This window comes from Somniosus microcephalus, chromosome 10 (assembly GCF_052327205.1).
Source record: "Somniosus microcephalus isolate GS21.2 chromosome 10, FLI_Smic_1.0, whole genome shotgun sequence".
Taxonomy (NCBI): domain Eukaryota; kingdom Metazoa; phylum Chordata; class Chondrichthyes; order Squaliformes; family Somniosidae; genus Somniosus; species Somniosus microcephalus.
This window is the reverse complement of record NC_140996.1, coordinates 120583128-120595751: the sequence shown is the minus strand read 5'-3', so window position 1 is coordinate 120595751 and position 12624 is coordinate 120583128. Positions and strand designations below refer to the sequence as shown.

The window sequence follows — 12624 nt, the reverse complement described above, 5'->3', positions numbered from 1 at the left end:
GTGGAGGGGTTGGAGGAGCGCACGGGTGGGTGGAGGAGGTTGGAGGAGCGCACGGGTGGGTGGAGGGGGTTTGGAGGAGCTCACGGGCGGGTGGAAGGGGTTGGAGGAGCGCACGGGCGGGTGGAAGGGGTTGGAGGAGCGCACGGGCGGGTGGAAGGGGTTGGAGGAGCGCACGGGCGGGTGGAGGGGTTGGAGGAGCGCATGGGTGGGTGGAGGAGGTTGGAGGAGCGCATGGGTGGGTGGAGGGGGTTGGAGGAGCTCAGGGGTGGGTGGAGGGGGTTGGAGGAGCTCACGGGTGGGTGGAGGGGTTGGAGAAGCTGTCAGGTGGGTGGAGGGGGTTGGAGGAGCTCACGGGCGGGTGGAGGGGGTTGGAGGCGCTCACGGGTGGGTGGAGGGATTGAGGAGCTCACGGGTGGGTGGAGGGGTTGAGGAGCTCACGGGTGGGTGGAGGAGTTGGAGGAGCTCACGGGCGGGTGGAGGGGGTTGGAGGAGCTCACGGGTGGGTGGAGGGGGTTGGAGGAGCTGTCAGGTGGGTGGAGGGGGTTGGAGGAGCTCACGGGCGGGTGGAGGGGGTTGGAGGAGCTCACGGGCGGGTGGAGGGGGTTGGCGGAGCTCACGGGCGGGTGGAGGGGGTTGGAGGAGCTCACGGGCGGGTGGAAGGGTTGGAGGAGCTCACGGGTGGGTGGAAGGGTTGGAGGAGCTCACGGGCGGGTGGAGGGGGTTGGAGGAGCTCACGGGCGGGTGGAGGGGGTTGGAGGAGCTCACGGGCGGGTGGAGGGGTTGGAGGAGCTCACGGGTGGGTGGAAGGGTTGGAGGAGCTCACGGGCGGGTGGAGGGGGTTGGAGGAGCTCACGGGCGGGTGGAGGGGTTGGAGGAGCTCACGGGTGGGTGGAAGGGTTGGAGGAGCTCGCGGGTGGAGGGGGTTGGAGGAGCTCACGGGCGGGTGGAGGGGGTTGGAGGAGCTCACGGGCGGGTGGAGGGGTTGGAGGAGCGCACGGGTGGGTGGAGGAGGTTGGAGGAGCGCGTGGGTGGAGGGGGTTGGAGGAGCTCAGGGGTGGGTGGAGGGTTTGGAGGAGCTGTCAGGTGGGTGGAGGGGGTTGGAGGAGCTGTCAGGTGGGTGGAGGAGCTCACGGGTGGGTGGAGGGGTTGGAGGAGCTGTCAGGTGGGTGGAGGGGGTTGGAGGAGCTCACGGGCGGAGGGGGTTGGAGGAGCTCACGGGTGGGTGGAGTCCGCGCGGAGAAACCGGCACCAATTCGGAACAGCGCGCCCCCGGAAAAAAATACATTGCGCACATGATCAGTAGTTAAGCAACAGCAATCCCCCCCACCCCCAAAGAATTAGGCAGTAATTTCGGAGTTGTTAAATGTGAGTAAATGTAGTTTTGTTTTTTAATTGTAGAATAAAGATTGTGTGAACGAGAGACGTTCGGTTTGCTCACAGTGTGGCGCGGCGGTTCGCTTGCAGAAGGTTTGCATCCGATTGATGGGCATTCCAAGCCTGTTTTCTACGTTCCTTGTTTGAAAAATATTTATTTTCAGGTTTATTTGAATGCCGATGCAAGAAAACGAACTAGCTCATTTAGATTCGTTTGCAAAGTGGATGATAATTTGTAATTTTTTATTGGTTGCAGTGCAAAGAAAATAAAAGTTTCTCTCCAATGCTAATGGTGGTTGCTGCAGAATGTGAGATGTCGTGCTGTGTTTGAGACATGTTAAACAGTTTTATTTTTGCCAACTAACAACACTAGGGTTTTACAAAATATTTTGAGGAAGCTGTAATGTTGACAAATTTAAATAATTTTTCTTTGAACAGATTAAAATGTGTAGTGGTAGGGCCATCTTTTCGCAGATCTACTTATTGAATAAACCAATTTGCAAACTTTAGAATGTCTGGAAATTTGCCTATGTTGCCGGAGCTGAATTTTTCAATTTCTACTTGTATAATGTTAAATTCAACATCTTTTCTCAAAAATAAAGTTGCTAGCTGGCCCCTATGGTGACTTAAAGCATTAATTAACCAGTCAAAAAGGGGAAAAATTGCGTATAACCGCAAGCATTTGAGGCTATTGTGAGTAGACTACCCTTTGAAAAATCTGAGGGGTCAGGCGTCCTTTCATTCCATTCACAGATAATGCAATGTTGCTATATTTTATATACTCACTGATTTGTACAAGAAAGACAAAAATAATACTGAGTGTATTACATGCAAATCTTAAATGATCAATCTCCGCTTTGCATTGCATAAAAAATTATGCCACTTTTACCCCTCCGTCGTAGCATCTTCAGCATTGGCTTCTCTTCCCGCTGCCTTTGTATGGTCAGAATGCTTATTCGATATGCAGTCTAGGATGAGCTGCAGTTAAACTTCAGCTCATCCAAAATTCTGTTGCCTGTGTGCAATCCAACACCAAGTCCTGCTCACCCTTCACCCCTGTACTTGCTTACCTACATTGGCTCCCAGTTCCCCAACACCTGAAATTTAAAAATTCTCATCCTTATGTTTAAACCAGTTCATGGTTTTGTTCCTCCCTATCTGTAACATCAACATCATGCAGCCGACAACAACCTTGTGAGAACTCTGTTCCTCTGGCCTCTTGTGCATTCCCCACTTTTGTTTTGGTATCTGTTTTGTCTGATTATGCCTGAAGTCATGGCAGACAATTGGGAGAACCCCATGGAAATTCTACCCCAATAACTTTTGTGATACAGGCACTTTAATTGTGATAACGAACTAAGTTTTGAAGCAACCATCAAATCTCTTGGATTTCTAGGATAGCAATGTTTTCTTGACTGTATACTATGGTAATTTCAAGTTGCATTTCTTGGAATGGTGGGATGTGGGTTTCTATTCTTGCTGTGGTTGAAATTGCACTGTGAAATATTAATGAAGAACACGTTACTGTGTTCATATGAAATTCTGTTTTATATTTTGAGATGTTAACCCATTTCTATTTAACATCTTGGTTATTAATTTGTGGGCAAATTAATTTCATATGAATCTGTTAACACATTTACTACTAGCCCAGCTGTCTTTGTATCCCATTTCCCACCATCTGTTTCTCTTATGGTAGTTCTTCTTTCCCATATATCAGTGGATTTGCCCAGTTTGGATTTTCTCATTGTTTCTCCCTTTCTGTTTCTCCCTTTCCAGTAAGCACAAGAAAAGTGAGTAATGAGATAATGCCAACACAACTAATGGATTCAAAATAGATGCAAAAAAGTATACCGGCTCTGACTTGAATCTTGTCATTCATGTGGAAATGACTTATGAAATAATACTGGGCGGCCTGCTGGTGGCACTGTTCAGGGAGAGTATAAATACTCTGGAATGGGCCCAGCTTGTGCAGGACATTCTTTTACAGGAACTAGTGAAGGACACAACTAGATCTCCATGTTGTAAAACAGTTGATTAAAGCTTTGTTTAATGCTTAGATCAAGTGCCTAGTAGTTTTCTTACGTCAATTTAATCAACTGGAATTTGCGCCACGCTCTGAGTGATTTTGGGAACAGATGGCTACGACTCAAACGGTAGAAGGGAACCAAACATAGTAATCAATCCATCATGGAGAAACTACTCAGAACTGCCATCTTGACCTGGACCCGAATTCACCTACAACTGCTAAGGTATCGAAACATTGGTATCGTACCTTCAGCAACTTCCTCGGGGCATGTGGTGAGAATGTTCCTGATAAGTTACAAATGCTTGCCAATTATGTATCTCCTCGTGTTTGACTATATCGAAGACTGTGTAGACTATGACTCGGCTATCCAAATACTGCAGCAACTATATGTTAAGGCCCCAAATGAAATTTTTGCTCGGCACTTACTGGTCACAACTCGACAACAACCTGAGGTATAATTTGACGAATTCCTTCAAAAGCTTCGCAGGCTCAGCGAAGACTGTAATCTCAAAGCTGTCTCAGCTGAGCAGTACCAGGAGGAATTCATTTGTGATTCTTTTATTAATGGAATTGCGTCTCCCTTCATTCGCCAGCGTCTGTTGGAGAATAAAACCCTTGAGTTACAAGCTGCCTATGACCAGGCATATTCTCTGGACTTAGCAAAAAAAATGCAGATGCCTATCTTTTACCACGTGCACGGACTGCTGCTATCACTTTTTAGTGACTCTTCCGCTAAGCCTCAGGCGGAAGCCCTCACTGATGACGACTCTATCCTAGCTGATGACGACCCTACCCTAATGGCATCTTGGCAATCTAAAAATAAGTGTTTCTTCTGTGGAGGTGCATTTCACTATAGGAAATTTTGTCCTCGTAATGCAACCTGCAATCATTGCAGTAAGAAAGGTCACTTTTCTAAAGTATGTCAGTCAAGAGCCTCTCCTAGGGTTACAGCTGCTATCTATAAAACTGCTCCTTCCCCAAGAGCCACTACTAATGTTACAGCTGTCAAGTATAAAACTGCCCCTCCTCCCATCACAGCTGTTTTCCCCCAAAGCCTGTCCCATGCAGCCACAAAGGTTTCGGTAAATGGACACATTTTGAATGCACTAATCGACTCATGTAGCTCTGACAGCTTCATCAGTGAGCAGGCTGTCAGTAAGTTAAAATTGCGTATTTTCCCCTCGGACAGGGAAATTGACACTGACCACCAACTCTTCCGGCTTTTGTCTTGTCGACCTTATTCTCAATGGCCGCACTTATGTTTCCACCCGGCTTGGGGTGCTCAAAAGCCTATGCAGTGATGTGCTCCTGGGACAGGATTTCCAGAAGCAACACAAAAGACTCACTTTTGAGTTTGGAGGGTCAAAGCCGGAGCTTACTATTTCCAAAGTACCGTTTTGTGCGCTTTCGGCGGCTTTGCTCGACAAGCCCTCCTTGTTTGCCAATCTTTCCCCCCGATGTAAGCCCATAGTCACTAAATCACGACGTTTCAGTCACGATGATCTATCCTTTAGCGAGGCAGAAATCTCTCGCCTTCTAGCGGACGGTATCATTGAGCCATGTTCATCTTCCTGGCGGGCTCAAGTCGTCGTTGTTAAAAATCCTCTGAAGCCACAAGAAATGTCTTTGCATCGATTACTCGCAAACTATTAACCAGTATACCAACTTGGATGCCTACCCACTACTACGCGTCGATTACATGGTCAATAACCTTGCCAACTACAGGGTATTTTCAACTTTTGACTTAAAGAGCGCATATTATCAAGTACCGTTAAAGGATTCTGACAAGAAATATACGGTCTGTGAGGCCAACGGTCGGCTTTACCAGTTTTGTTGCCTTCCGTTTGGGGTCTTTCAACGGGCACTGGACAGCCTAGTCAAACAGGAGAGCTTAACGGACACTTTTCCATATCTGGATAATATCGCCATTGCTGGTCATGACCAGAAGGAGCACGATGCCAACCTCCAGAAATTTCTTGACGTTCTCTGTCATCGCAACCTAACCTTAAATTAGTTCAAATCCGTGAAATCAGTACCATCAGTCAACATCCTTGGCTACTGGGTGGGCAATGTTGTCATCAAACCGGATCCGGAATGACTTTGTCTGCTTCAGGAGCTCCCTCCCCCTATGAATCTCGGCTCTCTTCGTTGGGCCCTCGGCATGTTCGCCTATTATGCGAAGTGGATACCCCACTTTTCTGACAAGATCCAGCCCCTGCTTCACGCGAAGTCATTTCCGTTGGAGCCAATGGTTATTTCAGCTTTCGACCTCCTCAAGCAACAACTGGAAAAAGCCACGCTTCGTTCCATTGATGAAAATCTCCCTTTCATGGTTGAATGCGATGCATCGGATGTGGCGATCTTGGCTACCTTGAATCAAGGTGATCGACCCGTTGCATTTCTGTCCAGAACTTTGCAGGGTAGCGAGCTCCATTATCTTCCTGTCGAGAAGGAGGCTACGGCTATCATCGAAGCAGTACGTAAATGGAGTTATTTTCTCACTCGTCGCCATTTCACGCTTATAACCGATCAGCGCTCTGTGGCCTTTATGCTGGATAACCGGAAACGCACTAAGGTCCAGAATAACAAGATACAGCTCTGGAGAATGGAATTGGTCGCCTTTGGCTACACCATACATTATCGACCCGGCAAAGATAATGTGGTCCCGGATACCCTCGCGCATGCATTCTGCTCTTCCATATCAACTTCGACTCTTGCGGATCTTCATACTGACTTATGCCATCCTGGCGTTACCTGTATGTTACACTTTGTGCGATCCAAAAATCCCCCATTTTCTACGGAAGACGTGAAAAGAACATGCTCCACTTGTAGAATTTGCGTGGAATTAAAACCGCAATTCTTCCGTCCGTCAGATGGCTCGCTCCTACACGCTACATTGCCTATGCAGCGACTCAGCATTGACTTTAAAGTGCCACTGCCGCCTTCAACGCGAAACACCTACTTGCTTACTATGGTGGACGAATATTCATGCTTTCCCTTTGCTTTCCCCTGTCCCAATATGCTTACTTCCACAGTGATCAAATGCCTCGATCAGGTCTTTTCCTTTTGCGGTATGGCCAATTTTATCCACTCTGATCAGGGTCCCTCCGTCATGTCAAGCGAACTCAAAAGTTATCTTTCCCAACGGGGAATCGCCACAAGTAAAATGACACCATATCGTCCTATTGGAAATGGACAGGTTGAGAGATACAAAGCTATCATTTGGAACGCTGTTCGTCTTGCACTGAGGTCACACAACCCATCAGACCAGCAGTGCGAAACTATGCTCCCTGACGCGTTGCATTCCATCAGGGGTCTCCTTTCTACATCTACCAATGTTACTCCACACGAACGATTGTTCGGGTTCCAGCGTCGCTCTACTCATGGGACGTCCCTACCATCATGGTTGGCAGCTCCTGGCCCCATGCTGCTCCGAAGATTCGTCCGATCCTCGTAGACAAAGTGGAACTAACGGATGTCAATCCCACATACGCGTACGTGCGGTACCCTGATGGCCGGGAGTCTACAGTTTCACTTCGGGATCTGGCTCACTGCCCAACCGGTCCCACGGACCCAATCGATAGAGAGATCCGTATTAACAACGCCGATACTCTGCGCTCCTCCGAGGATGACTCCCTACCCGGGACGTCCAGGGATCTGCCAGCTACCCCGCCAGATCAACCCAGGGAGCAGAGCGCTCCCCGCAGGATGACCACCCGAAGCCAGGACGCCGGTCAATCACCGACTACTGAGCAGGATGAAGCCAGCTCTGCGCCTGTGGGGGCTCGCACCCGGAGTCATGATCTCCCCAGTCCCCCTCAGGTCAATCAAGGTGACGCGGGCTCTGCCAGCCTGCCGGTACGAACCAAGTGACCCAGGGACCAAGACACGGTCCGAGGAGACGTGCCTTCTGGCCACAAACGGAGATCCAAACGACTGCGGCTATTCGTAGTCCGATTAATCCGGTAGAATGAAGTCGCCGGACTACCAATCCTTCAGGCGGGAAGAATGACATGAATCTTGTCATTCATGTGGAAATGACATGAAATAATACTGGGCGGCCTGCTGGTGGCGCTGTCCAGGGAGAGTATAAATACTCGGGCATGGGCCCAGCTTGCTCAGGACATTCTTTTACAGGAACTAGTGAAGGACACAACTAGGCAGCACGGTGGCATAGTGGTTAGCACTGTTGCCTCACAGCGCCAGGGACCCGGGTTCAAATCCGGCCTCGGGCGACTGTCTGTGTGGAGTTTGCACTTTCTCCCCGTGTTTGCGTGGGTTTTCTCCGGGTGCTCCGGTTTCCTCCCACAGTCCAAAGATGTGCGGGTTAGGTTGATTGGCCATGATAAAAATTGACCCTTAGTGTTAGGGGGGATTAAATACGTGGGGTTACGGGGATAGGGCTTGGGTGGGATGCCTGTCGGTATAGGGACCGGGTGCTAGGGTTTGGATGATCAGCCATGATCTCGTTGAATGGCGGAGCAGGCTCGAAGGGCCGAATGGCCTACTCCTGCTCCTAACTTCTATGTTTCTATGTTTCTAGACCTCCATGTTGTAAAACAGTTGATTAAAGCTTTGTTTAACGCTTAGACCAAGTACCCAGTAGTTTTCTTACGTCAGGTTCCAAAAGCGGATTTATATTATATTTAAAAATGACTGTGGAATGGACTGAAATACAATGGCTTTTCTACCTGAAACCAAGATGATTGGTTTTCATTTCAGTGATTTCAGTGATTTTTCTGAATATCTGGAATGGCCCACCATTGGTGCATATGGGGAAATTATGGGGGAATCCCTATGATTCTCTGCCCATTAAGAACTCAATGGGGGTAGAGTTTGACTTTGGATGAGATGTAAAACGGGCTGCCGATTTGCTATCGCCCGTTTTACACTATCCCACAGTCAAAATCTACCCCAACATGCGCTCCTGGTGGGCAAGGCTACACACCAGGGACGTGCATTCAGAATTTTTTTTTTCCTAGCTTTTATGAAAGGATAGGATTTAAAACTAAGCCTGCTTTTTCCTTTCTGTCAGATGTGCAGATTTGTTGCTTGAGTTGGAATAAAAAGTTAATGAACTTATAGACAGTTTTGTGACTTTATTTTTCTTATACTGATGGAAAAAGTCTTAGAAATTCTAGATTATTAATAGTACATGATTTCAATCTAAACTTTGCATGCAGTCATACTGGAATGTGCTAGCTACACCTTTCCAAGAGTACCTGAAGGCAACAAATTCTCTGTTTTACTTGTATGGTTCAGTGGAAAATGTAAGCTAATAATAAGTGGTTTTAAAATTGTTTTCTCAGTTACTTGCCGGTGTTCTTTGATCTGTGTAGAAGCACAAAAGATGACTGGAAGAGCCAGTGGACAAGCCCGAGGGCAAGCCTTGCTGAATGAAGGACAGAGAAGTGCAAGTGTATGTCTTGTTAGCTTCTCTGCTAAATGAACATTTCTTTTTTAACATGAAAATAAAAATATATATTTTTATGTTTATACATTTAATATTGTATACAACACAGTAAATCGTCCTGAGTCTACTCTTATCTGTGAACTAGAGGGTGATAGCAGCCTCAAAATGTCATTTTGCCGGTAGTGCAATTTTAATAGAAATACCTCTCGTGACCTTTTTCTTACAGTTCAATGTTACTATTTCTGATTAGAATTATAGGGGTAGAAATTTTATGGGTATAAAATGGGCACAATAAGGCACAATTTTGGGGGCTAACGTCGTGCACCCCAAGGATGCCTGAACAACATCTGACCCAAAATTGGCTAAAACAGGTGTTCAGTCCCTTGCATAAACTACTGAGACACCTATTGCATGTTTTAGGACCCCTCTGCCCAATTGGCCTGCCCTCAGGCCTTGCGCCTGTTCCGCTCAGATTTTCTGCACATGGATGCAACCTAGCCAGCGTCCGCCACCCAAAAGGTAAATGTAGTTATTTATTTTTAAAGTTAATGTGGAGAGTGCCTCCCGGCTCCACAGCACTCTTGAGGCAGGTGGCCCAAATTTGTATTCTTCAGTTGGGTGAGCTGTCGCTGGAGGCGCGACGGGCATCAGCAGCTCGCCGTAGATGAGGCCCGAGGACCAAAGTCATGCTCCTTGGGCCTCCATCCCTGTGTGCATTTGATGCTTCAAAATTGGCCTAAACTAATTTCTAGGTCAGTATTGTTGCCAACTTAATAGATTACGTTTTCTTTTTTGTTGCTACAATTGCTAGCTAATTGCAGATCATTATCTAATTCTTGAAATTGCACCCAGAGCAGGGAGCCTCACCCAACTGGAGTGAAGTTTTGTCCATGCGAATGGAAAATTGTGGGGGGTGGGGGCGTGTCTGCAATTTCCCAATCTGTATTCCCGATGGGCAAGGCTCCCTACCAGGAACACAGTTTTGTAAACTTAGCCCTGCACTGTATAAAATAAATGTTATGAATTTATGCTCTTGGCATAGAGGTTTACCCAAGGGAATGCATATCAGGAATTCGGGCAAAGCGGACAGCAATGAAAACCTGTGCAAGATTTCTGTGATGCCTCCTCACCTGGCTACACATTCTAACACTCGCTGTCCCCAAACCACTACAGCATTCACCCCATTCCTCTAGTATATTATACTTTGGGCACCACACAATTTTTCTGCCTCATAGTTAAAATCCTCATGGTGTACCACTCTCGCAAGCCCTACATCCATTTCCTGACTGAGGACCACTGGCCTCTGTACTGAGTGATTCTTCATCTTTCCTCAGTCCCCTCTTGGACTTTATCCTGTCCCAACTCAATCTTGTCCGTATAAACTCTCCCACCCAACACTTATGGCTACCTCTTTAACTTGGCATCTCACGTGGCCTCTTTACATCCGAAGTTTTGATCACCCACGGTCATCTCTGACTACTTTCTCGTTTCTTTTGATACTCCCATCCTTCCATCACACTTACGTTCTGCCCCTTGAAAAAAATATCTCCAAACTAATTTACTCTCAGGCTCCCAACTCTCTCTGGACCTTCACCAATTATGACACCTGTACTGTTGTTAACCTGCTGAATTACTCTTCTACCTCTGCCATCAACACCTTCATTCCCACTAAATTACTCACTGTCTCATCCCTCTACTATTCTTTTGGTACAGTCCCAAACTTTACTCTCTTAAATGAGGATCACAAACTCAAGCACATCTGGAACACAACTGATGCAATCAATCATCGCAAGATCTAGTTACAACTATCTAGACCTTGCGAGACCTAGTTACAGCGACTTTCTCCCCAGCCAAATCCTCCGACTAAAGTCCATATTGGAGGGGCATGGACAACCCAAGGCTCCTTTTTTCCATGACATACTGCCTCCTAAAACTCAATTTCCCTGCCCCATCCACCATCATCCCCAATACTAAGTGTAAAGAGCTCATGGCTAATACCTTTGAATATGTAGCATCATGAATAGTTACAAAGTAGTTGAGAATGTCAGGTCTTTCAGAAAGAGCACAGTGGAAAAACATTTGCATGTTATTCTGCTCTGTGGTCCCTGGGCTGCTGAATATGCATGGTGGAATGCTGAATGAAAATAATTGCCCAGGATAGGTTCAAAAGCTTGGTCTTTCTCAAGTTGTTAGGTGCCTTTGTTAGCACCCATATTCTTACCATTGCTTCAAGACAAGATGTTGTGGATTTTTTTTCTTAATCATTATGTATATCTCTATATAAGACCTCGTCTGTCTGTCTGTTCTCTATACGTTCGAAAGTTATAGAGCGTATCTACACGCACGTCACATCAAAAGAAAGCTTACGATTACGGACGTATTTACTTTTCCGTCAGACAAAAATCGTGCCCACGGTATCCAAAAAACATTCAAAATTCCGCTCATTAAATGGGAAAAGTTCCGCTCATTTGCTCATTAGCATTGAGTGACGTGAAGGTTGACCAATCGTGCGGTCGAGCGACCTGACAGTTGACCGATGGTTGACCAATCGCTGCGTCACGGGGGCGGGTTCATTGCGCGTGCGGGCGGGCCATCCTACAGTTGAGTGTTGAGTGACTTGACGATTGACCAATCCTACAGTTCAGTGACCTGACGGCTGACCAATCGGTGCGTGTGTGGGAGGGCCTTATCATTCTGAACCGAGGTGAGTGGCCGCCATCTTGATTCTTCACGATTTTTTCCCCACACTTTCTGTGTGTTAGGGAACTAAGGAAAATAACAATTTATTTGAGTTTTAAATTGTATTTAGCAACAGTAGGAAATGAAGTGATCCCCTGCCCTTCGCCCGGAGGCTCGCCTACTTTGACGGCCATTTCGAGCGGCTGTGCCGGCGCCGGGCGCGGCCTAGCAGCCCGATATGCCTGGGCCTTGAGTTGCGGGCTGTGCCGGGAGCCGCCGCGCACAAAACATCCCCGCGGCGTCAACAGCCTCGCCCCAGAGCCCGACCCAAAGCCACCAGGTCACTAGCCGCGGCGGGCCGTGCCAGGAGCTGCCGCGCACAAAACTTCCCCGCGGCGTCAACAGCCCCGCCCAAGAGCCCGACCCAAAGCCATCAGGTGAGTGGCCGCGGCGGCCCAGTCTCTCTCTCTCTCTCTCTCTCTCTCTCACACTCCCAATCTCTCTCACACTCCCAATCTCTCTCTCTCACACTCCCAATCTCTCTCTCTCTCTCACTTCCAATCTCTCTCTCTCTCACACTCCCAATCTCTCTCACACTCCCAATCTCTCTCTCTCTCACACTCCCAATCTCTCTCTCACACTCCCAATCTCTCTCTCTCTCACACTCCCAATCTCTCTCTCTCTCACACTCCCAATCTCTCTCTCTCTCTCTCTCTCACACTCCCAATCTCTCTCTCTCTCACACTCCCAATCTCTCTCTCTCTCACACTCCCAATCTCTCTCTCACACTCCCAATCTCTCTCTCTCACACTCCCAATCTCTCTCTCTCACACTCCCAACCCCTCTTTCTCTCTCTCTGACACTCCCAATCTCTCTCTCACACTCCCAATCTCTCTCTCTCTCTCACACTCCCAATCTCTCTCACACTCCCAATCTCTCTCTCTCTCACACTCCCAATCTCTCTCACACTCCCAATCTCTCTCTCTCTCTCACACTCCCAATCTCTCTCTCTCTCTCACTTCCAATCTCTCTCTCTCTCACACTCCCAATCTCTCTCACACTCCCAATCTCTCTCTCTCTCACACTCCCAATCTCTCTCTCTCTCACACTCCCAATCTCTCTCTCTCTCACA

The 12624-nt window shown here is 47.8% G+C and overlaps 1 protein-coding gene across 2 annotated transcripts in view; it reads left to right on the top strand.

Annotated features, from left to right (window-relative positions):
- Positions 1 to 1227: 1227 nt before the first annotated feature.
- LOC147111665 (piwi-like protein 4) overlaps positions 1228 to 12624 on the top strand; it is a 137081-nt gene continuing 125684 nt past the window's right edge. The window contains exons 1-2 of one of the 2 annotated variants that reach the window (XM_085998766.1): positions 1228 to 1365; positions 8740 to 8819. In XM_085998766.1, the coding sequence (XP_085854892.1) occupies positions 8751 to 8819 (69 nt within the window). In that variant the 5' untranslated portion in view covers positions 1228 to 1365; positions 8740 to 8750. Of the gene's footprint in view, positions 1366 to 8709; positions 8820 to 12624 lie in introns of both variants that reach the window. The other variant, XM_085998765.1, reaches the window with a different exon arrangement.